Source organism: Melanerpes formicivorus, unplaced genomic scaffold (assembly GCF_026170545.1).
Source record: "Melanerpes formicivorus ecotype bairdi unplaced genomic scaffold, bMelFor1.0.p_v2 SCAF_105, whole genome shotgun sequence".
Classification (NCBI taxonomy): Eukaryota; Metazoa; Chordata; class Aves; order Piciformes; family Picidae; genus Melanerpes; species Melanerpes formicivorus.
Window position 1 is genome coordinate 482,135 of NW_027142457.1, and position 25,386 is coordinate 507,520.

The 25,386-nt window shown below is 42.2% G+C and overlaps 1 protein-coding gene across 1 annotated transcript in view; it reads right to left on the reverse strand.

Moving 5' to 3' along the window:
- Positions 1-1,229: 1,229 nt before the first annotated feature.
- ALKAL1 (ALK and LTK ligand 1) overlaps positions 1,230-25,386 on the reverse strand; it is a 36,625-nt gene continuing 12,468 nt past the window's right edge. The window contains exons 3-6 of the mRNA XM_068166731.1: positions 10,793-10,846; positions 5,734-5,814; positions 5,120-5,196; positions 1,230-1,917 (exon numbers count right to left, since the gene is read on the reverse strand). Coding sequence (XP_068022832.1) covers positions 5,132-5,196; positions 5,734-5,814; positions 10,793-10,846 — 200 coding nt within the window. The 3' untranslated portion in view covers positions 1,230-1,917; positions 5,120-5,131. The remainder of the gene's footprint in view (positions 1,918-5,119; positions 5,197-5,733; positions 5,815-10,792; positions 10,847-25,386) is intronic.

Here is a 25,386-nt window from a genome sequence, read left to right on the forward strand (position 1 = left end):
CTGCATGCATTACCAATCTCAAATCACAATGTGGTTCAGTATTTTATGCTAGAAACATTAAAGTTCAAATAAACCAAAAGGACTGTGTTTTATTCACCAAAAGAGGATGCACGCTGATGAGCTTACACCTGAGACAGCAGGTGTCTGTCAGCTCCCTTCTGGGCTTGCACTGAGTATCTGGAAAAGCTTTTCAGTCCTGCTTATTTCCTTTTTTAATTAGGAAAGAGGTAAAAATGCTCTAAAGTTTGTATCTGCATACTTCCTAATGCACTTTGTCACTCATTCACACCATCCTGGTCTCCTCTGGCTCTCCTCATCTCTCTTCTTTCCAATAAAAATTTACACATACGAAAACAAAGCTTATTTATCTTTCAAAGTACATTTGTCTTCACTATACTATGAAGTCTCCAGCATCTCTTGATTGTGGGAGACTCTAGCTCAGTTCTACTGTTATAAACTTAAAGCCATGCCTGAAGTGCACTGCTTTGTCTTGTGATAATAAGACTCCCAGTTCCTCACCTCTCCAAAAGTCAGTTTTGTGATGAAGAGATAAAAAGTGTGACTCAATCTGCTCTGCTTATTATTCAGAGTGGATGATAATTAAAATTGAAAAGAAAATTCTCTCAGATTGTTACTGTTAGTGATGCTTTCAATCTTAATCTTAACTAAAATAAAACCCTTTCAATCTACAGCCTTCTCTGAGCAAAGCAGGAACAAGTGTGTCACCAAAAAGCACCAGTGCCACAACATCCCCAGGGAGTTAGACCTATTGATGTCCCTACCATTTCATCCCAGCAATCTGCAAAGGAGTTATAGAGGGAAGGCTGACCAATATTTCTAGCCAAGCATTCATGGTGTCAGGTAGGAAATGAAAGTAGCCCTTTATAACTTCCAGCTTGATCAGGGAGAACAGTGGAAGATAAAGGCATATTTTTGATTGGCCATTGGAATGTGCTGCCCAGGGAGGTGGTGGAGTCACCATCACGGGAGGCGTTTAGGAAGAGACTGAATGGGGTGCTTGGTGCCATGGTTTAGTTGACTAGATGGTGTTGGGTGACAGGTTGGACTCAGTGACCTCAAAGGTCTTTTCCAACCTGCTTTATTCTATTCTAGGGGGAGAAGTTGCCTTCAAGTTCTTCAGATAAACTACATTCGTATATTAAATAAGCAAGCTCTTAATCAACTTGAATAACCCCTCCTGGGAAATAGGTCATTTTTATGTTCTTTATTCCACCAAAACTGCATTGCAGTTTTCCAGTCTTTATATTTACATTATTTGCAACTCTTTCCACAAGTGCCAGTACAAATGTAACTGATGACAATCCAGAACAGTCATACAAATGTTCCTGAAAGCAAGGTGCATTTCTGAGCAATTTGGAGGTTGGGGGGTTGGTTTGGTTGTTTTTTTTTCTGATGAGCAATAATATATATATGTATATATTAACAAAGCTTCATAATATAAAATATCTTCCATGGCAAGTAAAACTGCCCCACTTTACAGCTTATTCAGAGTTCAGTTACACAGACTTCTGCATCTCAAGTTAGTGCAAATAATGACAGTAAGAGCCTGAGCAGAATGATGGCAATACAATGGGAACGAGAGAAACGGCAAGATGCTACCCACTCCCTGCACATGGTTATAACATTTAATCAGTATAGCATTAGTAGTCTTTATATACAATGTACTTAAATAATTGGCTTGTCTGAACTATATAGGCAACAAATGTACAAAGTCAAATAAAATACCGTTTCACACACAAACATGGAATGTCCAACAAATATATCAAAATAAAAATGCATCTAGTAACAAAGCCTCGTAAATCAAAGAGGAAACCAAAGGTAAAAGATGTCTTCTCTGTCTTGGAAGATCTCAAGGCACTTTCTTGGCAAATCAGAATTCTCTCCTTAGTAGAAAGTCTGCAAGACAAAAGGGTGTGAAGGTTTAGACGTTGTTTCAAAACACAGAGGCAGACAGCTTAGTGTTTATAAACGTGTAAAGGCTGAGTCCCCAGAGGAGGGAGCCTGGCTCTGCTCAGTGATACCCAATGACAGCACAAGGGGCAATGGCTGGAAGTTGAGGCATAGGAAATTTCATATAAACATGAGGAAACAAATTTTCCCTGTGAGGGTGACAGAACACTGGAGCAGGGGGGCTGTGGAGTCTCCCTCTCTGGAGATATTCAAAACTCGCCTGGATGTGTTCCTGTATAATCTGGGGTAGGTGATCCTGCTCTGGAAGGGGGTTGGGCTAGATGATCTTTCAATGTCCCTTCCTCCCTGAAATTCTGTGATAACTCTGTTTAGAAATCACAGTTTTGGGTGGATTGCATAAATCTTAACTCCAGAATGCTGAAGGTTCTTGCCCTTCTGTGAACACTCATGAATTCTACCGTGACAAATCCTCAGGGTGGATGCTAAGAGGTTTAACACAGAATGGTCTATGCTGGTGAACCTTAGAAGGAAGCTTCCCACAAAGAGAGTTCTGTGCATTTCTAGATTGGGGGTTTCATGAAGCACTTGGATTTTATTTGCAAGATCTCAATTAGAAACAAACCAGCAACAGAAAAAAAAAACAAACCACCCCAAAACTAACCAAACCAAGCTAAATGAATCCCAAACCACATAAAACCAAAACTGTTAGAAGCCCATTAGAGCGAGTAACTGCTATGAAGCGTGTGCTCGGTACCCAGCCCCGGAACATCCCCGGAGCATCTCGGCAGCTGCTCCCTGCAGTCCTTCTCCATGGTCCTGAATCAGCCCTGGCCCTTTCCCTTCGGGTCCCAGCTTCCACCTCCCGTGGAAGACTGCCTTGCTCCAGGCAAAACTTCCTTTCTAGCAGAGAAAGGCCGTGTCTCCTATTTTTAGGACCTGAGCACTTAGAGGAGAGGGAGGAAAATATTTGTGTAATAGCACTGCAGCTATTTTTTTCCCCCTTTTTTTTCCTATGAGGAAAAAGCAGCCTATTTTAGCACATGTAGGAGAAATGCTTTAAAATAGTCAATTTTTCAAGTGGGAAAACCTCCAAAGGCAACCAACAATCTCCAAGACTCTCTCAGAAGTTATAACAAAGGCAAATTCCCTTACAGTAAACAGAAACAATGACCCTGACCTCTCCAAGCTACCATGAGGGTGGTGAGGAAAACAGATCCTCTGTGTCAAAAGAGGGAGTAGAAGCAATCACAGACCATGCTACAAATGCAGTGCCATTGAGGGATGAACACACAGAACTCTGTATATTTGCAGGGAAGAGCAACCCTTGCCACCCTTCATCCTTCCCAGGAAAACATTTCCATTCCAAGATATTGGGTATGTGTAAATATGAAGACCTGAGCTTGTTGTGTCTCTAGTGGAGAGTAGCCTCTCTGTCTATTTGCTGGTGGAACAGGGTGAGGGAGCACAGAGGCACCTAGGAAACACTCAAATCTCAGCTCTGCTTTTCCTGTAATGTTTTCTCTATTTTTAACAAAGTGGAGAGGAAAGTCGGCTTAGATACAACTTCAAGTGAGTGCAGCACACACAGGCTGCTAACTGCTTGCCATCTAAACCCTCCCTTCCCCACACGTTATCTCCTTGAGAGTATTTTTGGCAGGCAAGTTAGAATACCTGGATTTGCAAGACATAGCAACTTTTGATCTTTCTGAATGTTACAGATGGATATTGGATGAGATAGATGCTTCTCTGCTGTGGATATAGAGGCAGATCTTTGACTCACCCTCTTGAAAGAAAAGGGGAGGTCGGGGGGGGGGGGGGGGGGAAGGGAAGCATTGAATCACCCAGAAATCTCTCTGGAAGCCCTGAGCCATGAACCCAGAGGTGTAAAGAGATAAATATGAGGGGGAAACAGATTAAATAGGTGAAAGTGCTGAAAATGGGAGAGAGCTGAGGTGTTTTACAATGCTGAAGTCATAAAGAGAACAATAACAAATGGAAATTTAGGCACTTAATAACTAAATCAATCCTATCTTTAGTCATGAAAAGGAGTTCCTGGCAAAGCCCTGCTATCTCTAATCAGCCTCTAATTTAGTGCCCCTGGTATATTCAAAACCATCTGCAAGACCTGAAAGGCAAGAGGCCAAAGGTACTAAAAACAGTTAAGAAAAGAAGAAATTATGTCATTTCTTCTCAGCACTGAAATATGGCCACATTCTTCACATCTTTTTCCTCAATCCCACCTCCACTTGGAAACCAAATCAGCTAACACTGACTCATATCCTTCTCTTCCTTTCTTATTCTTGATTAGTATGAATTGAAATCTTGATGCAGGAAGAAGTGATACACAACTCCCCCAAACTCCAAGCTTGCAGTATTTGTCAGAAGGAGGTGGGGGTGAAAGGAAATCAGCTTTGAAGGAACTGAAACTAAATCCAGTGCTTTTATATATTTTAGTGGTCAGTAACAACCAGTGCAGATTTCCAAATTACTAGTGGAAGTACAACCATCATATTGATACTCTAACAACTGCAGAAAACAGCTCACTGGAAGCTGCTCCTTTCATCAGAGACAATGATACAAACCTTTAAGTAACTAACACGCTCAACATGCTCTTCATAAACAGGAATGGACTGGTTCCCTCCACATCCTGTTATTTGAAGCATTTAGCTTTGTCACATCTTTATGCCCAATTTACTTCTACACCACAAACTGATATTAACTTCAGGTAAGTTCTCCAGAAACAGTTTGGGACTGAAATGTGGTCCTAAACATTAATAAACAGCAATCTACGAAGAGTGCATTGTCAGACCTGAGTCCAAGACATTCTGCTTATTCCATGCACCACCACTAAAGCCCTATATTGAAATGGTCTGAAATGAATGTGCTGAAGAAGCCCTCATGAATTTTCCTTTCAGCAACTGGAATCCTTCATGAAATTTTGAACAGCAAGAAGTCACCCAGGGCATATGGTGCCACAATAAACTTAGAGGAAATTACAATGAAACCTGTCAGATTTATCTGTGCTTCTATGTACTTCAGTGAGGAATCAGTCAGATCTTACAGCAATGTCACAGATGCCTGCTGATGAACTCTTAAAAGCACATCTCTCTGTGTGTACACATGATAGCAAGGTACAAGTGTGAAGCAAATCACCAGGTCATTCAGCAAATGAGAAAATGATACTTACATAGCAAACATCCTAGGACTGTGTACACAAAGGGCTCATTGCTAATCTCGTTAGCAACCTTGCACACCTTTTATAATCTGCAAAACAAAACCATGAATCTCAGTTGCTAGATTTCACCTTATTGCACACATTATCAGCAGAGCTAAAGGGAGCAAGGAGGAGAGCATGGAGACTTGATAGGGTGCTTGGTTGCATGGTTTAGTTGATTAGGTGGGTTGGATGATAGGTTGGACCACGATGATCTTGAAGGTCTCTTCCAACCTGGTTTATTCTATTCACATCTCCCTTCTGCACAGACATGCCTGACTGGTTTTTCACTGTAGCTTTCATTTCATTTATGTTAGGCTCTCTGAAGGAATTCCATTACATGCAGCTGACTGCAAGGGTGTTAATAGTGTTGGATGATAGGTTGGACTATCTCAAAGGTCTCTTCCAGCCTGGTTAATTCTATTTCTAATCTTTGTATATTAAAGGCCTTGGACATATTTTGTGTACAGTGCCAAAGCAAAGAGCAACAGTTAGAAAAAGACCAGCACATCAAACACTTAGCAGTGAAGGTAGCTTTTAAACAAGTCCCACTGGTAGCTTTATAAGGTACTTTAATTGGTACTTACAGGCTGGCGTTGAGCAGTCCCTTGTGTTGTGATACAGTCGATGGAAGTGCTTGCTACACTCTGAGGAAAATGTGACTGGCCCTGTTTGAAAGTAAGAAGAGTTAGCCACAAGCATTCAGTGTCACTGCTCTGCAGATTCAATAAATGACATCACATAGAAATAAGTTCAGTTTTTGTTTTTGGGTGGGGTTGTGCTAAAAATCACATTTGGTCTTTTACTACACTTCAAACAACTTTGCTGCAAATCTATTATTACAATGCTACTTAAATATCAGAAGATAATACTAATGCTACTACACTTGGGATCTGAACAACAGACAAGTGACCCTTGGTGGGGGGAAAAAAAGGGCTTGAAGTTCTAGTAATTAACAGCAAGATGTCTTACATGGTAAAAAACAGAATGATGCATTTACAACAGAACTTAGTTTGCTCAGCAGTCATCAGTAGTCTAATGTAGAAGGAATGATGTAGATGGAATGCAGGATTTGTTTCTGAAGATAAATAAAAGCCACATTTTAAGCAAATACAAGTTCCTAGGCCCTGGAAAGATGAAGTAGTTTCATGTACTAGTGCTTTATATTTGCACATTCATGGTTTACAAAGTTCTTAATACACAGCATGGGTGGTGAGAAAAAGAATGACAGCTGAAGAGCATCTGGGAACCTGATCTCCTGTTAAAATAGTCCTGGCAAGGAAGAGTGCAGACATGCAGAGGGCAGCATGTGTTTCAATGTTTGGGTGAGGGATATCCCAGGGTGTGGTGTTCTATTCCAGTGTCTCTGCTCTGCCAGCTCATTGTCCCTACCCTGAACACACAGTGTCATCATCCCACAGCGATATTTTATAAGAATAGGTAGCTACTGGCCTCCAAAGCATGGCTCAAAGGTAACAAGTTGCTGATGTCCTCAGGAAAGTATTGAGGATGACACCCAAGTTGAAAAGGAGAGTTTAAAATGTCATATTTACATCATGCAGCCTGCTTAGCGCTGGCGGCTGGGGAAGAGCTTCCTGTGGTTTCAACAGAAAACACTGACATAAACTGACACTAACAAGAGTAAATTGCATTTGCATCCTCTAAATTCAGCACAAATAGGAACCCTCAGAAAAATTAGCTTGATTCAAGCAGTGCTACAAAAGGATCCACATGGAACACTCTGTTGGCTAACTTTCCTGTCAGGGGAAGAGAGCAACCATTTCAGGGGGGAAAATATATGAATACTATTATATCTTTATTTTATACAAATATATTGTAAATAACATTATATATAAATATGTCATAAAGAATGAATAAGGTTGGAAAAGACCTCAAGGATCACCAAGTCTAACCTGTCACCCAACACCTCATGACTACTAAACCATGGCACCAAGTGCCACATCCAGTCCCCTCTTGAACACCTCCAGGGATGGTGACTCCACCACCTCCCTGAGCAGCACATTCCAATAGCTAACAACTCTCTCTGGGAAGAGCTTTCTCCTCACCTCAAGCCTAAACTTCCCCCTGGTGCAGCTTGAGACTGTGTCCTCTTGTTCTGGTGCTAGTTGCCTGGGAGAAGAGATCAACCCCCTCCTGTCTACAGCCTCCCTTCCGGTAGTCGTAGAAAACAATAAGGTCTCCCCTGAGCCTCCTCTTCTCCAGGCTGAACAATCCCAAATATATATTATATATATATATTCTTTTACAGTTCAAAAGATGTTTTATTAGCCTGGAGAAATCAATAACATAAAAAGCCAATTCTGTTTAGCTAGTGGAGTCAAACTGCCAGAAGCTAAAGAGGAGCCCTCTCTCTGACAGCGATCACACTTACACATTATTTTACAACACTGTGTGGCTTTAACGAGATGTTTTTCAGCCACAAATTAGCTTTGCAACAAGCTGACAAAGATTTGCAACTTTGAAGGGGAAGATTGTTGCCATTTAGTTTTTTTTAATCTGAGTAATGAGGCCCAGGAGAAAAGTGTGTCATTCAAAATTATCCAGGATGTATGGAGATAACGGCAGCTTTTGGCACTAAATAAATTCCATGTCCCTTCAGATAATAGATGGCTTTCTAGTTTTCTTCCCTGCCACCAAAAATAGGCTGTTAATTTTATTTGTGCCTTAATCAGAGCACTCTGTGTCAGCTGGCTTTTCAAGCTGGATTGATAGATAGCTTTATGAGTCAGGAGATTATTTATGATTTTTCCTATAGCCAAGGACTGTTACACTTGGTTCTTAGTTAGTTGTAAAATGTGTCTACTATTCTTGGCATAGTGCAAGTGTACCATGGGGTTCTTTTAAGCCTGAAACTGTAAATATAATGGACTGTAAAGATAATGTTGGTTTCCCTTTCCCTCCTCTTTTTCACAGCTTTTTAGTTTGGGGCGCTCCAACTCTTGGACTGTAACTGAATAGTTTGCTTAACTCACATTGATAGAAAGAGGATTCCAGTTTGCACAGAAGAAGAAATAGTTGGGCTGTGCCTAAAGAAGACTCCTACAAGTACGTAAGGGGATACAGGAGCAACAGAGAGCAGGAAAAAGTTGTTCTTTAAGTCACAAAAGTTGGCAAATAATATTCCTAATCTGGAAAAAAGTGCAAAAATGACAATTAGCTGAGACAAAATGTGGACATAGCTGTTACTGAGAAATGGGGGGAGGGAAGAAGTAGGAAGCACTCCAGGATGATTAAACTGGCCTGTTCTCCTGCAGAATATAATCAGGAGTATACAAGTAGCAACCTCCTGAAAGGAGGTTGGAGTGAGGTGGAGATGGATCTGTTCTCCCTGGTGTCAGGTGACAGAACAAGGGGAAAATGTCTTGGTTTGTGCCAGCAGGGTTTGGTTTGGATATTGGGAGAACTTTCTCCTGAAGGAGTGGTCAGGCATTTGACCAGGCTGCCCAGGGAGGTGGTGGAGTCAGCATCCCTGGAGGTGTTCAAGAAACACGTGGACATGGCACTTTGGGACATGGTTTAATGGCCATGGAGGTGGACTTGATGATCTTAGAGGTCATTTCTAGGTGAAACAATTCTATGGTTCTAAGAACAGGATTCACCAAAGCTGTGAAACTGAACAAAACCCACAAAGTCAGAAAAAAATCCATCACTGAAGATCCTAAGAGAACAACAACAATATATATATATATATAAACATGTGGGCAGAAATTCTAAGCCAGCAAAGAAGTAAACTTGAAGAATTTTGGAGTGAACCTCCTTTCCTTAGTCATTCCAGCTAAATTTAGTCAAATAATTTCAGCAATTTTGATGGCAACCACTCATGCAGAACGGGAATATCAATTTAATGAATGACTCCAGAAAGAGACCTTCAAGTGCCTTATGCCCTTTTGCATTATATGATTTAGTAGTTTCAAAATACCTTCTGTAAATCTCATGGTTGTTTTTCCACTGTTGTTTGTGAGTAATGAAACTTGTTCTGCATTCATTACTTAGCTTCCCCAGATTCTTGTGCTGAGCTTTTTATGGTGGCTGAGCAGTTTCCAAAGTTGAAAAAGAAAGGGAAATGGATTAAGTATTAATATAAGCAAATCTTTCTTGTCTGTCCTCCCCAGGAGAGGAATTTTCAGTCTTCCTGTGCTGCATAGGAATCTTTGTGTTCTTTTCATTCCTTTCTCTGGTGGACTGAAAATGGTAAGGTTCCTCCTTACTGTGTTTACTGCAAGAATGAAAGGCCAACTGAGCACGGCACCTTCCCTGTAGATGCTCTTAGGCTCCAGTTAGCAGTTGGCAGACAGATCTTTAAAGCTGTGCTTATCCTAAAGGTCTGAGGACACCTCCCCCAAGGAAAAGAGACAAGAAATTCTTTCCTTTCTTGCCAAGGACTGTCTGAAATTTCCAGCAGAGAACAAATGCATCTTTCCAGTTCTCTTTTTCTCTGCTCCAACTGCCAACTATTTCTCAAGCTTTTAGGTTTCACTGATCCAAATAATATTTAAGATCACCTATAGGTTTGCACTGTCATGCCCTGAATCCCCTAACTTCTCTGAATTACAGAACATTTGGAACTGTAGATTAAAGAATCATTGCAAGCCTCATGCTGTTGGCAACTCTTTCTGCTGATATTCAGAGGGTGCACTATTTTCCCAGTTGTTACAAAATAGAATCCCAAAGGTAAGTGCATCACACAACACCATCTCAGTGTTCAAGTACAAGTACCTGACTGTAATCATATTAAACTTTCCTAGCAAGCTTTCATATTTGAAACAGCAACTTATTTTTGACTGATTTACACTTTTTAACCTTTCCTTGTTCTATTTGGTTACCCTATTAAAATAAGGCAAACATGAGCTGGAAGACAAGATGTGTTTCTCTGACATAGTAAGACTTCCCTAGCCACAGAGGTGTGCTTCTGAAAGACATGTGTAGTACAATGAAAAGCTTTAGAAATCAACTTGAAAATAGGTATTGCAGGAACAATAAAAACTATGGGGGGGGGGGGGGGGGGGGAGGGGGTGAAGGGATTGTATACATTTAAAACATGCTGGTTTCTCTCATTAAAATAATGTTTGCCAGATGCAGCAGATAGGTCCTCACACATGCAAACAAATTGTAACCACGTGCAAATTGTTGTTTGCATGTAGCAGCAGAAACAGAATAGAAGCAGAGAAACCCTACTCGCTCACCACTTCTGCCGTGAGATGCTGCAGACTCTGGGTTGCAATGGGATGCTACAAACAAATTGTTTGCATGTAGATACACAGTGCAGTACCTGGGGCATACAGATGTGTACATTCAGTACCTACAACTCCAACTCCTCCTGCAGCCCCAGATCAACAAGCAGCAACAGGGTGATAGAAATGAAACAGCGAGTTTTAAACCATGAATGTTTTGCTTGTGTTTGAAAGGTACTCTGTGCTAGATCATTCAAAGAGAGACTCAAACCTAAATGCAGTTAGAGGTCCTTTTAAACTTCTAATTTTTTTAGACTTCAAGGCCTAAATAATGCAAATTCAATTTCACAAGTGTTAAACTGGCTGCAGAACCTCAGGAGGGCTAATGGTGTGACTCTGATGGTTACTTAGAACACATATATGTAAGTAAATTAAGAGCAAGCACTTGTCTTACCTGTAAAATGTTTTATGAATTTGTCTTTTAGACTGGAATCTCTTGGAAAAATTTCTGGGGAGAGAGGAGAAATACAAATTATGTAGTATAGCAGTTGCAATAAAAGCTCTGAAAATTAAATACCCCAAGGTATCTGCTGTAAAGAGAGCAGCCCCCTTCCCAAATTCACTGAGAAATACATTTTCATCGTTTCCTGTGTGGAAACAACACTGTGAAATCTTTCAAGTAATTCCTCTCAAGATCTGTGAAAAAAGAGTTAAAGGCATAGCCTAAAAATACCACAATACATTAACAGCAGCAGGTATTCTGACAGTCATTTCATAGAATCAATACGAGTGGAAAAGACCTCAAGGATCATCAAGTCCAACCTGCCACCCAACACCTCATGACTACTAGACCATGGTTTCAAGTGCCACATCCACTCCCCAGTAGAATACCTCCAGGGACGGTGACTCCACCACCTCCCTGGGCAGCACATTCCAATGGCTAATGACTCTCTCTGAAGAACTTTCTCCTCACCTCCAGCCTAAACCTCCCCTGGCACAGCTAGAGACTGCGTCCTCTTGTTCTGGTGCTGGTTGCCTGGGAGAAGAGACCAACTCCCACCTGGCTACAACCTCCCTTCAGGGAGTTGTAGAGAGCAATAAGGTCACCCCTGACTCTCCTCTGTGTTTTTTTTAGCCCAAAGAAACATTAATAACCTGCAACTAAACAAATTTATTCACTGAAAATATTTCCTTAACACTAATAAAGTTTTAAATCTTTGTATTTTCCTATGCTGGTTTTTGTTGTTGTTTTTCTTCTCTTCCTTCTTTTCTTTTATGGTTCCCCATCTGAGTTAACATTCGGCTCAGAAGAGAGCAAGTTTTCTTTCATACTTTTGGAAGATGTTGGTGATTTGCCAAAATAAATTCTTACCACTGGCTTCAGGCAGTTTCCCAAAGGTCACATAAGTGTATTTTTCAGCTGGGATTTTCAGCTAAAGTGCCCAAGTCTTACTACAACTCAGCAAAGTTAGGGCACCTGATCTACCTAAGATTCCTCAGTTTGAATTAACTTTTTGCCTTATTGCTAATGCAACGCCACCCCTTCTCCTTTAAACTTAGATTTTAAGCCATGATTTGAAATTGGACAGAATGAAGCTTATGAAAAGACAAAATAGTTAAAGGATCTGTGTGAGGGATGTGGAGGTGCTGGAACATGTCCAGAGAAGGGCCACAAGGATGATCAGAGGGCTGGAGCACCTCTCCTATGAGGGCAGACTGAAGGAGTTGGGGCTGTTCAGTCTGCAGAAGAGAAGGCTCCGAGGTGACCTAATTGTGGCCTTCCAGTATCTGAAGGGGGCCTACAGGAAGGCTGGGGAAGGACTTCTCAGGATCTCAGGCAGTGATAGGACTAGGGGGAATGGAATGAAGCTGGAGATGGGGAGATTCAGGCTAGATGTGAGGAGGAGGTTCTTCACCATGAAAGTGGTAAAACCCTGGAATGGGTTGTCCAGGGAGGTGGTCGAGGCCCTGTCCCTGGGGGTGTTTAAGAGCAGGCTGGATGAGGCTCTGGCCAGGCTGATCTAGTGTGGGGTGTCCCTGCCCATGGCAGGGGGGTTGGAACTAGATGATCCTTGTGGTCCCTTCCAACCCTGAATGAAACTATGAAACTATAAGATGCCTCGAGTGGACCACTGCTGATCAATAATCAAAGCCTGGTGAAGGCTGGGCTAGGAAATGGCATTCATGGTCTTACGAAGACTTAGACCCAGGTCCTTTCAAAGTCAACAGAATTTCCATAAGAACAGTACCTGTCTTTTGCCCCATAATAACTATGTTTAAGACAAGTCTAGTTTACAATATAAAACCCCACCCCCAGATGCACAGAAGGTAAAAGTGGATCACAGATTTGATACTCAGGCTTGAGTTTGGCATTGCAAGCACCAAGCTGCAGATCCAGCGCTGTGTCAGTAAGCCTGAGAAGTGCTGCAGGGTCTGCTTCATGTGAATAACCCCCCCATCAGCCCAAGGTTCACACCAGCCCTGCTATGCCTGTCCCAGTAGGGAAAACTAGGTCAGTGGTGTGTTGGAAATGGCAGAATGAGCTGTGTGCTGCTCCTCCCCTGCTGTGCCTGCTGTCCCTCCAGGCAGCAATCAGCTTTTCAACATGTGCCCACCTCCCAGCTTCTTTCAAGTGTTCATTTTCTCAATAGTACAGTGCATTTGCTTGGTAAAGCACAAGCAGTGAGCCCCCAGCCCTCCACAAAGACAACCTAAGCTCATCTGTATAAAAATCACGGGCAGCACAGGTTGCTGGAACCCTTCTGGCCACTGGCTCTATCGACAGGGGGACCTGCCCTGAACAATGCCCAACACAAGCACAGTCATTTTCTTCCATCTACCAGCCAAGCTCTCTGACCTACACACAACTGTGGGGCTGAGGCCTCAAAGGATTTCGGATTTCAATCAAACTAATGAACACCACTTTGAACAGAGAATGTATTGCTGACTCCCAACCAAACCAAGCAGGATCTCAACTCCACACAGGATGCTTTTAAAAACCAGTGAAAAAAAAAACCCCAAGACAAAACCTCTGCAGCAGCTTTTCTTGGCAGCTAACAAGCTCCTAGTTACTCCAGCCATATTTGGTGTGGTACCTATCACAACAGGTAGTAGTTTAATATCCATTCTCACAATGTACACTCATCCTCACAATTAAAATTAAAGTCCATTGAAGCATTAATTTCACAAAGGAAGATTAGAATCATGGCTACAGTAAGGCTGGCAAAGCATTACTAAAACCACAACACTTGAATGCCACACTGGGAAAAACAAACTAAGCCCCAAACCCACGAAAGAAAGAAGAAAATGAAATGAGTTTTAAGTGTGAAACTCACATGAATAGGGAATACTAAGTGGAGAGGCTGTATTCAACCCATCCTTGCCCCAAGACCATGTCACATAAACCAGAAACAATATATAGCACATATCCCATGGGATACAGTAACTGATTGCTTTTATTCAGCTGGGGAAATATTGGGACTGTGGCATTCGTATGCCTGGACTTACCAAATCTGCCACTCCTCACCATAAAGAGTACATCTGGATTAAGAGGCACTTGTGCTGTTGACCCTGGGTATAATCTCAGTTTATAATCATTAAAAAAAACCCACCTTATTTCAGAGATTTCTTTCTGCTTTGCATTAAGACCTCTGTATGTGTCCTTAGAGAACTCATCTGGGGCAAATTGTTGCCTGTCACACACCCCTCCCACAGACAGCAACGGCCATGGAGCGCTATTAAGTGGTGGCAGGACAGATTTGCTACTGGATCTTCTGTCTACAAATATTTATGGCCAAAAATCTAAGGGCAAGAAAAATTTAGAGGGCTTTCCAGCTCAGCTTCTGAGACACAGTGGCTAAGTTTATACTGGAAAATTGGTGCTCAACCCTGCACAGTTTGCTTTCTCAATTTGTGCCTCTTCACAGAGGATCTTAGGGCTTAAAGTAAAAGGTGACTGGAGTTGCCAGTTTTAGCCCTTATTAAAATTGAATAGACCAGGTTGGAAGAGACCTTCAAGATCATTGTGTCCAACCTATCATCCAACACCACCTAATCAACTAAACCATGCAACCAAGCACCCTATCAAGTCTCCTCCTGAACACCCCCAGTGATGGTGACCCCACCACCTCCCCGGGCAGCCCATTCCAATGGGCAATCACTCTCTCTGTGTAAAACTGGAATGAAAGGGATGATTGGGAGAGCTAGCAAGGTCTGAGCTTAGAAGCTGTGAGCAAAAAGCTTATTAAAATCTTGATTCCCATATATTTTGTTCAAAGTTATAACTATGGCATTTGGAAAGCCAAAAGCTCATCCTTACACAGCCCTCAGCAGCAGATGACATTGAGCAGAGTTGAGTCCATTAAAATACACTTGTTTCTTCAGCACCCTGACCAACTTCATTTCCTATTTTCATTATTATACTTTGCCTGCAGCCAGATTGTACAAAACTCTTCCTCTTGGGCCCATGGGTGGACAAAATTCCTGCCTGCACAACCCAGGACTTCCAGCAGTTTTGGCTATGTTGGAAAGACTTTATTTATGCTGCTGTTCCACTGCTATCAGAATGGCATTGGGGGTTTTTGGTCTACAAACAACAGCCATATTAATGTAGGCTGAAATATTTCTCTGGATCCTCAAGTGATGTCTGATACAACAGAGAAACAGAGCACACAGTTCTCTGTTGAAAGCGTCTGACATTTGTACTCGTTACCCAGGGACCACCAATTGATTCTGGGATCTGTCCAAGAGTGTTCAAAATCCTTAGGACAACTTTGTGGTCGTGTTACAACTCAATTCACAGGCTGATATGTTTAATGCAGTTTCTATTGCAGTTTCCCCACAGGGAGGCAAGAAAAAACATTGCTTTGTGCAAGAGAGAACAACTCCTTCCATCATTTAATCATAAATCATTAAACATTTTCTATTATTTGTGTTGGAAATCACTGCCATATGAGAAAATATCTACTTAAATGAGGTAATTTAACTCTCTAGAGCTCCTCCTGTGTGGTTTCTACCCCATACACTGTATTTCTGCTTTTGTTTTAATCTTTTTCTTTCACTTCTCCATAATTAAGAGTTTTATAATAGAATCACAGAATGTCTTAGGTTGGACGGGACCTTAGAAATCTTATATTCCAACCATCCTGCCATGGGCAGAGATGCCTCTCAACTAGACTCAGCTGCTCAAGGCCTCACCCCACCTGGCCCTGACCACCACCAGGGAGGAGGCCTCCACAACCTCCCTGAGCAGCCTATTTCAGAATCCTACCACCCTCGTACTGAAGAGCTTCTTCCTAAGATCCAGTCTAAACCTACTATCCCTCAAACTCTGCCCCCTTATCCTGTACCTAGACATCCTTATGAGAAGTCCCTCTCCAGCCTTCCTGTAGGGTCCCTTCAGGTATTGAAAGGCAGCTTTAAAGGTCCCCCTGGAGTCTTCTTTAGGCTGAGCAATGCCAGCTTCCACAGCCTATCTTCACAGCAAAGGTGCCCCAGCCATCAAGTAATCTTTGTGGTCCTCCTCTACATTCTCTGCAGCAGCTCTGTGTCCTCCTTATGATGGAGACACCAGAACTGGACATAGTCTTTGAGGTGGCATCTCCAAAGAGCAGAACAAAGGGGAAGAATCACCTCTCTTGACCTGCTGGCAACACTCCTCTTGATTTCTAAATTGTCTTAGTAATTTGTTTGCTTTCCCCCAGCAGAGCTGGAATTCATCCCTTCAGACAAGGGAAATATCTATTCCTGTGTGCAGGATTCCACAATGTCACCACCTTACTGCTTCTTTGAGTAGCAGAGACAGTTCCCACCTACTGAACACTTATTTTGAGACCCTGATGTATATGTACTAAGTCCCAGCAGGCATAAGCGGAACATGAGTCAATGCTCCAGACAGATGCATTCCTCTCTGTATGTAATGCTGCTGTTTGGAATTCAAACCTCCCCAGATTCTTCCAGGTGCTGTATAATAAAGATCACAATGCATTAGCAAAACTTTTAGCATTTTCTGTCACTGTCTGCTTTAGTAGGCAAAAAAAGTATTTTCTGGGGGGGGGGAGGGAAATTAAAATGCCTCAAATAAATGCTCAGACCAACACTGCTTGGATTCAGAGAGATGAGAGTGTCTGCTCAAGAGAAAACCCTGAATTAATCTACAGCTGCATACCACTGCCATCTACTGAATGCAGAATATGCTGGATGTACTCATACATCCCTTGCTACTCCAAGAGTGGAGTTTACAAGGCTTCCTTTTTACTCCACCTAACAGGAGCCCTTTTGGTTCTCACAACACAAAGTACACTCCAGAGCTTAAGGGTTACAAACAGAGTGCAATTAAGAATTCATAATGAATTACTGGGTCAATCTATCTTCTAACTCTCCAAGAGCAGACATAAACAGTATTCTAATCTCTGTGGATTTATTTGCTCACCATAAAAGCTTTGTTTGGTACTTCAACTTTATTTATGGGGAATATTTGGACTGCACTTTGTGATATAGGATTGTGGCTCATTAGTCAAGTCTTAAAATGCTGGTTCTGCTCCCATGTCAAATAAACACTTCCATGTTTATTTACTTGCCCAGGTTTGAAACAGTGCTTCTGAGGATACTTAAACTAGGAAGTTAACGTTTGCTTGCCCTGACATTCATTCTACCCATCTTGTTCTCATGTCAGCATGGTGACCACCACTCCTTTTTGAATGTTAAGAACCCTCAAATTCTCCCAACTTCAGTTTTAAATACACTTTCTGGTGTTATATATTTTAAAAAGTATTAATTCTGTAATTTTCATCAGGAATCAGAGCAATAACACAAGCTGTGACATCAGTCAATTTAGAAGTAGAAGAGTATGATTCCCTCAAAGGGAAAGTCTAAGAGGGATAGGTTTCATTATGATTGACAAGCTTTATCACTGGCAAGAGCACTAGATGCAACAAAAGAGAAAAACCCAGTCCAACTCTCCTCACAGTCATCACCACCCCATTATAATTGCAAGGGAGTTCCAGGAGGGGTTTTGCACCCAACCCTTTTTGAGCTGCACTGTTCTTACAGAGATCTTCATGTGGGTACCATAGAAAGACTAACTTGAGACACCTGAGTTCAACTGGAGTTATAGCCTTCACCTGAGCAATGGGGCAAGAAGCTTTAGCAACACTCTGTTGTAAATAGTATGGAAGATGCTCTACATACAATAACCAAACAAATAGTAACACCAAAAAGCAAGGCTAATGTAACTTGGATCTTTCTTTAAGAAGAAAGGGGTAGTTACTTATCTCTGCCAACTGGTAAATGGGCAAGACAAGTTTTATATTAGCTAGGCACATTCCAGTTCTTGGAAGAGGTTATGAACAAGGTTCTAGGATGTGCTGCCTGAAATAGCAGATGGCTGGATTTAAGAATCATATGGCATAAACTTACTGGATTTATAAGTGTGAAATACTAGCTTTAAAGCAACAAATAACTGTATAACAGTTATGTTCTGTGTGCTGTTGGGTCATGGTCTATGGACATCCAAGAGGGAGGACCTTCTGGAATCCCTACTACTCCTCTGTTGTTCTTTGGATTAAAATGCTAACTCTTAACTTCACTTGGAAATATATGATGATGACCCACGTAAAAGATGCCTTTTTTCATCCTGAGAAGAAATCCATCTGGTTGCTACAGTGTTTTATGGCTAATTCCTTCATTGTTTGTTTACTACAAATAATTGAATAGTGTTCATTCCTGAACTAATTCAATTTATTTATTGTCACATTACAAGGGAGCACACAAGGTTAGAAATTGAACATCTCACATTCCTTGCCACGTTTCTAGCACAGGATAAATCCATAAGTAACAGACTACTGATTCAGCTGAGGGTTCTGAAAAGAATATCCTTCAGCTGGTCCCCTTTTGGATGTTTCAGGCCACAAAACACTGTTTTCATGAGAAGTAACTAAACTTTAGTGTGTCTCGTGAGACAGATGACTTTGAAATAGTCTACTTGTTTTTCAAGTTTCTCTTTCTGAATCACCTCAGAAGGTGTTATGAGCTCATTTGTGTTCTGTTTTCTTCACTGCTGCTGTTTTCTCTCCATTCATTTGTGATAGGGAGTGAATGAAAGTGATGTTTGTCCTCTTCACATAATCCTTGTACCTTTCTACTAGTGAAAGCAGAGCAGCCAGGCCAAAGCTCCTGTGCTACCACAGCTAGCAGCATGGCACTACTGCCAATATAGCCCCTCTCAAGCACAGTCTGCGGGAGACCTCCCTTCTTTTGTGCAAGTGAAGTGTCACAAAGCCCTCTGAGACAAGCTTTAATTTCTAGGATTTTCCATTAAAAACCAGTCCTTCAGCAAAAGCTTTCACAAAATCAAACCACCTATGAACCTCGTTTGAGTTTGCTCTGTTCCATTTTATCATAAAGCTACTTGGAAAGGATACAGAATTTCTTTCCCTTTATAAGCCAGCATTCTTGCTTGAACTTACAGGGATCATCTTTGAGATACCAGAATTGCTCATGTTGTCTCAGTTTCTCATTCCCTGTGAGCCACATCACTGTGATGTACCAGAGTGAAGGCACCTGTGACAGCACAAAGGCACTTCTCCAGAAGAGAGCAAAAGCAGGAGAAACAGGCACAGAAGCATTTGGTATTCATTTTGCATCACTTGGAGCGCTACACAGAACACACCAGACACAGGAGAAGGCCACCTACTTATCATTCCTACCTTCATCCATACCCAGATCTACTCTTCTGAAGCTATGGATGAAATGTATTTTTAACTGAAGTCCCTCAGCAGTAGCAAAGGTTGACTTGCAGTCATGGGAGGATGATAAAGATCTGTTCACATCCATGGGAAGGAGCCAGCCAGCCACTTCCACTACACTTCTCTGCCCATGCCCTACTCTTGCCCAGCCATTGCACTTTGCCTTCTCCCCTTCCTCATGCTCCCTTGGCCTCCTGGCGATGGCTATCCTCTGAGGAACTGCGAGCGCAGTGACAGGAATAGTTAGCAGCAGTCGTTGCTATGAAGAGAACTAACAGCACGAACAGTAATTCCAGGGAGGCCTTCCTACCTCGGCAGAGCAATGACTATTTACAGCCTGGAAGGGGTTGCCAGCCTCTAGTTCAACACCCTCTTAAGGGCAACAGATTATCCCTAGAGTTGGCTCCTCTGAGCCTGGGCACTGAACTGTGGGAAGGACATAACCTGAGGCTGGAGGAAGCTAACTCGCTCAGGCTACAGAAGCAGCATTTAATCATGTCTGAAGTGGCAGGCAAGGGGTGGGGAGGACAGTGTTGCCTGCTGTGAACTATTCAGGCTTTTCAACACTGGCAATGTTATGTTCCTCCTCTTCCTCTTACACTTCGATTTTTCTTTGCTTAACTCATCATTTGTGAAGGGAAAAGTAATTGCTTGCTGAGTACTCAGGCACTGTACTTTCATTTTTCAACACAAGAAAATTCACCTTGTGCTAGTTAGAATAATGTAGAACTGATGTTGTCATGCTAAGCCTGGAGAGGCTGAATCCTGGCTGGGCAGGAGCAGAGATGCTTGCAAGTCTCTAATGTCCCCTGTGGTGTGGATTCACAATCCAGCACCTGAAAGCTGCCCTATCTAAATCAGACTATTTCCCACAGCACCTTCCAAGTACGTCCAGAAATACAATACTTAAATAATTTGTCTGCCCTCCCTTCGCTCCTAATGTCATCAGTTACCTGCTGTACCCAGAGTCATCCATCATCCAGCCACAATTTGTACAAATACATGTCAGTCTGCACACTGGCTGCAGATCTTCCCATTTTTCTTTCTGTCACCTGTCTACCAATATCTCACCCTGACAACTATGTGAAGGCTCTGAATCAGGTAACAGAAGTCTCACATGTGAGGCCTCCTCCCAGAACCTTGCCCTTCTTCCTGAATGTAGCATCGCCTGTGAGCTCCAGGGAATTTAATTCTGGTTACAACTGAACATTTCTTTCAAGTTTTCAGCTCCCGCTGTCTTTCTTCTGAGTGCGCCCAGAATCTTGCAAAGCCTTCATGATTACACGTGTTTGGGGGGTTTATATTGAATAGAGAAGTTTTAAATGCTAAAAGAAGCATGAAATAGGTTCAACATAAAAAACCCCAGTGTTTTATTGCCTCTTATTCATAGAGGTAGCAAGCATCTCTTCTATGTTCATTAAGGAAGAAATAAAGACACTTGCTAGAAAGTTATAAGAAGTAGAGCTTCTCCAGGGGATAATTACAAGTTAATGGCTTTGTGTTGGGACATAGCTCTAGTTCTGGGACAGGTGGAGGTGTAATCCGAGATTATATTAAAAAGAGGAAAACAAGTGCACATCCTGATGTATCTCTTGGAAGCTGGCTTCTGTCAGAAAACAATGTCTGATACCTGGAGCTCCAAATTCCATGAACAGAAGCCATTGACTGAATATCAATTCTGAAATAAAAGCCAACAGCAGCTAAGGAAATGCACTCTGTTTGAAGCCTTAGCTTGTGCCTATTGTCACAAAACACAAAGCAGTTGTGTACTAGCAGCTCTCTGGCTTCCCAAGTGGTACCAGAAATTATTCTAGATGTCATACTCTCAAATAACACAGTTTTGAGGGCAGAAAGAGACTGGATGGAGAGCATGGCCTGATTCTGCTCTCCTTGATTTCAATAGTAGCAAAAGCAGGTCCGCAGTCTGTGTGTAATTCACATGATCTACTTAGCTAAACAATTAAGTCACAGCTCTGACATCTGATATTTATTTAAAGTTCTTTGAGCCAGATTCTCTGCTCTGAGCCAACTCTTTTTTCTATTCTGGTGGCACAAAGGCTCTAACAGCCACGGATTTTCCCAGCTGGAGATTCTCCCAGCGTGAGTAAGTCTTTACCTGTCTGGCAAAGCCAGCTTTCGCCTTATTTACTTCTCATCTGCACCCTCTGAACCTTCAACATCTTCTTATGGCAAATAGGACTGGCTACAGACCTTGTTACTGTGCCTCAAACAGCCTCAGCCTCTATACTTCCCTCTTCAAACTAAAGCTATCTGGTTAACTTTAAATAATCCAGAGGCTATTGCAACTGAACTTACACCACCCCACTTCACCTTCCCAAATCAGCCCCTGCTGCCTCTACACCATCCTCCATGCTGCCTAAACAGCTCATGCTCCTCCACCACCACTCCTGCTCCTATCCCAGAGCCAGGGACAAGACCCTCAACCAGCCAAGATAAGACAGAGGAGCTCAGCCCCAGTAAGGAAGCCCAGCCAGAACCCATGGGTGATATTAAAATTGTCATCAAGTTTCTTCCTAACTAACCGGGGGGCCACCAGGCCCCCCGGCCTTTGTTGTCACCACCACCATCACCCAGTGTGCACCATGAGGACTCACCAGTGATGAGAGGAGGATCCTCAGCCCAGATGGGCTCAGCTTAGGGCAGCTGCCTTTCCTGGGGGGAATTAAAAAGAGGAGTGGGTGGGGAGGGCAAAGTGGCCACACCTGGGGTGGGAGGAGACTCCAATAGAGCCCAGGTGCTCTGGGTTTGAGGGGGAAAAGGGAGTGGAAAAGGGGCAGATACGGTGGGAAAGGGGAGGTGAAAGAAGGACATTCTAAAATAACTTTATTTTCCATACATTTTTCCTAATGTACAATTGCAGTTCATGGTTTGCTTTGCCTCCATGCAAAAAGAACAAACCCATCCATACTTCATAAAATAAAGCACAATGGTGGCTATTACAATGAAATCTTTCCATCACTGTCATTTTGCTTGGTGGTGCTTTTCAGATCAAAATAAATCTTAACAACCAAAAAAAAATAACTTCTGCAAGAGTGAATTTCTTCACTGGATACCATCAGACAACACCAGGATGATTGAGGGACTGGAGCACTGCCCTGTGAGGAGGAGACGAGAACCCTGAGGCTTTTTAGTCTGGAGAGGAGAAGACTGAGAGGGGATTTAATAAATGTTTATAAATATCTGAGGGCTGGGGGTCAAGAGGGAGGGGACAGGCTCTGCTCAGCTGCACCCTGTGATAGGACAAGGGGCAATGGATATAAACTCCAGCACAGGAGGTTCCAGCTCAACATGAGGAGGAACTTCTTTACTGTGAGGGTCACAGGCTGCCCAGAGAGGTTGTGGAGTCTTCTTTTCTGGAGACTTTCAAAACCCATCTGGATGTGTTCCTGTGTGGCCTGTGCTGGACTCTATGGTCCTGCTCTGGCAGCAGGCTTGGACTTAATAATTATTGAAGGTCCCTTCCAACCCCTAACAGCCTGTGATCCCATGAAGTGAAAACACAATCCACTATGATGCTCCTCCTTTGGGTTTTCAGAAGACATGTAATTGGAGATCTGCCCAAGGCACGTTACCAGTGAGACATCTCAGAAGCTTTGAACCCTTAAACTAGAAGCCATTCCTATCTGTGCAGTCCATGCTTAAGAATTTAATCACATTGCAAGGTCATCCTTAAAAATAATGGCCCGCAAGCCAACTTTTTTAACCTCTCTCCACCCCAAGACAGCAAAGGCTGTGCTAAGGGCACCCTGAAGACAGGTTCAATTGTTTAATAAGTATTTGTAAATCATTCCTGAGTGGGGAAGCTTGTGGTTGATGATTGCTGCTTTTGCATTACTTTAGGTGTTGCACTCAATGAAAAGATTTTTATATGAGGCTGGGTTAATGGAGATCAAAACAATCGGGATGTAGGTATCACTGCTCTTGCTTGGGTTCACTTTAGGCAACATCCCAGTGTGTCACTGCTGTGAAATGTGAACCCTCTCAGAAGCACTGCCCAGTAAGCATGCTGTGGGAAGCAGTGGAACAACATTAAGCCACTGTGCAGCTACTCACACTTCATCTGCCTCTTTGAAGATGTTGACATTGTGTAGGAATTCATCAAGGATCTGACTCCAGGCTCCAGAAGAGATGCAGTCACATCCTAATCCCTTATGCCTGTGCTAGTGTTTCATTACCTAGAATATGGAAGTCTCCAGAAAAGGAAGCTCTAGGAAATACTGACACGTAGTGTAGGCTCTAGCTCTTACCCAGCAACATGCAGTGGCTTGAGTGTCACAAGCAGGTGCTTTCTGCTGTCTAGACTCTACCTTGAACAGCTAGAGGCATTTGATCCAGAAGCAGGAAGCAAGCAGATTCACCAAATAGGAAAAAGGGAGAAGTGTGTCTAGTCTAGGAAGAAACTAAACTTCTAGTTAAGCATGCCACTTCTTTCATCATATCTCCTTTAGCTACAGACCAGTTATGCCCCACTCCTGGGCAGAATCTGGTTCTAGGTTGTGAGCTTCAATGAACACTTAGAGCATTCATTAAATACCTACCTAACACATCTGACTTCCAGACATGCAAACTAGCTTTGTGTAGGAAGATTTTTAGAGAAGGAAATGAATCAACCTGGGAGGTAAACAACATCAAAGAGAGGAACATTCAGAATGCAGCAGCCCCTTTTGATTCAGTGCTTCCTAATCAGCCACTTTCCAATAATTCATTAAGGCTTGAACAAAGAGGCTGAAACATTGGCTTCTCCTAGGGCTTCAGCCAGCCATAATGAAATTATAACAGGATATATTTACAAGGAACTCAGCTGTAATGATGTTTATTAATAATTCTTAAATAGCTGCTCCGAAAGCGTATTTGTATGAGTTAATCCTTGCCTGTGGAGACCTTTAGATGTGTTTGGCAAAAGAACATTAAGGAGCATGGATTTCTTCTTTTCTTTATTACTGTTTTTTTCCCTCCTCTCTTTAAATCCCTGCTTCCATCAGAAAATGCTGTGGGATCAAGCAATAAGCCAGAGGTGGTGTATATACAGTTACTTTTCAGCTATTACTATCACTGATCACTCTAGAAAACAGAAGTGGAATGGATATAGATCTGGAGGAACACATTCTGACTAGATTTACATTTGAAGAAGAAATGTGAACAAACAAACAAACAAAATCAGCAACTGTGCTTTACACTGGGAGGCTCTTGAACAGCACCACACATACAGGTAAACACTATGTGAATAGTTCAGAAGAATCTCTTTCCTTCTTTAGTCCTCTGTCAGAGACATGAACAGGGAAGACTGGAACACATATGTAGTTTGAAAAGTAGAAGAAAGACTCTCTGAACAATTACAGGCCTGATGTATGGGTTCATGCCAAAGAGTTGTTTGGTTCTTTTCCATAAGAGATTCAAACAAGCAGGCGAGGATATCCCTCGGGCAAATGCATGGCATTATGAAACCCTCACTGGTTTGAATCCTGAGCCACAAATATGCACTTCAGTCTTCCCAAGAGGAAAGATGTATTACAACATTAATTGTTGATTAGGCTATAAAAGGATAATTCACTGAGAATTAATACATATAGGTAAGGCTGGTCAAACTTCAAGGCATGAATTTGCTGAAGCCATCTTTTCCTCTCTTCCTAGGGTGTGTGTTTTTTTCCCTGTGGCAGATAACAATTTCCATTCATCCACCAGCTATTTAAAAATCACTAAAATAACCCAACAGATGAATTCAGGGACTCCAAATTATGCCTGGAAAGTTATTGGAGAGCTCTTGACTGAGGGCAGAATCGCCCTTAGAATGAGAGATGCAGCAACCACACATTGATAGATGTGAAGAGGAAATTCACTTCTTGCAATTCCGCAGCACTCTGTGCAAGTATTCTGTTTTAGCCCCCATGGCTGCTAATAAATGTAGATTCAGGAATATTTGCATAAATTAAACACAAGAACAGCTGCAATATATCAAAGGCAATATATGAACTAGTTGAATCATCTGAATGAAAACTGATGACATGCGCTTAACTGCGTAGCAGCCAGGCTCAGCTCTGACAAACGCAGGCAAACTCTGAGTGAAAGGGAAAAGAATTGAGTTTGCCAGAGCTTAATTAGACCCTGCTCTTTTTGGAGGATGAATAGGCTCCAGGTTGATTGCTGTGCAAATGGCACTGTTTAACTGTACTTTACATTTCCTGTGCTTATTTTAGAAATGTTTCTATTTCTTTCTGAATTAAAACAGATTCAGAACTCTGAGCATAGATTAATAATCCATGGTTTCTCCCTTCTAAATTCTTTA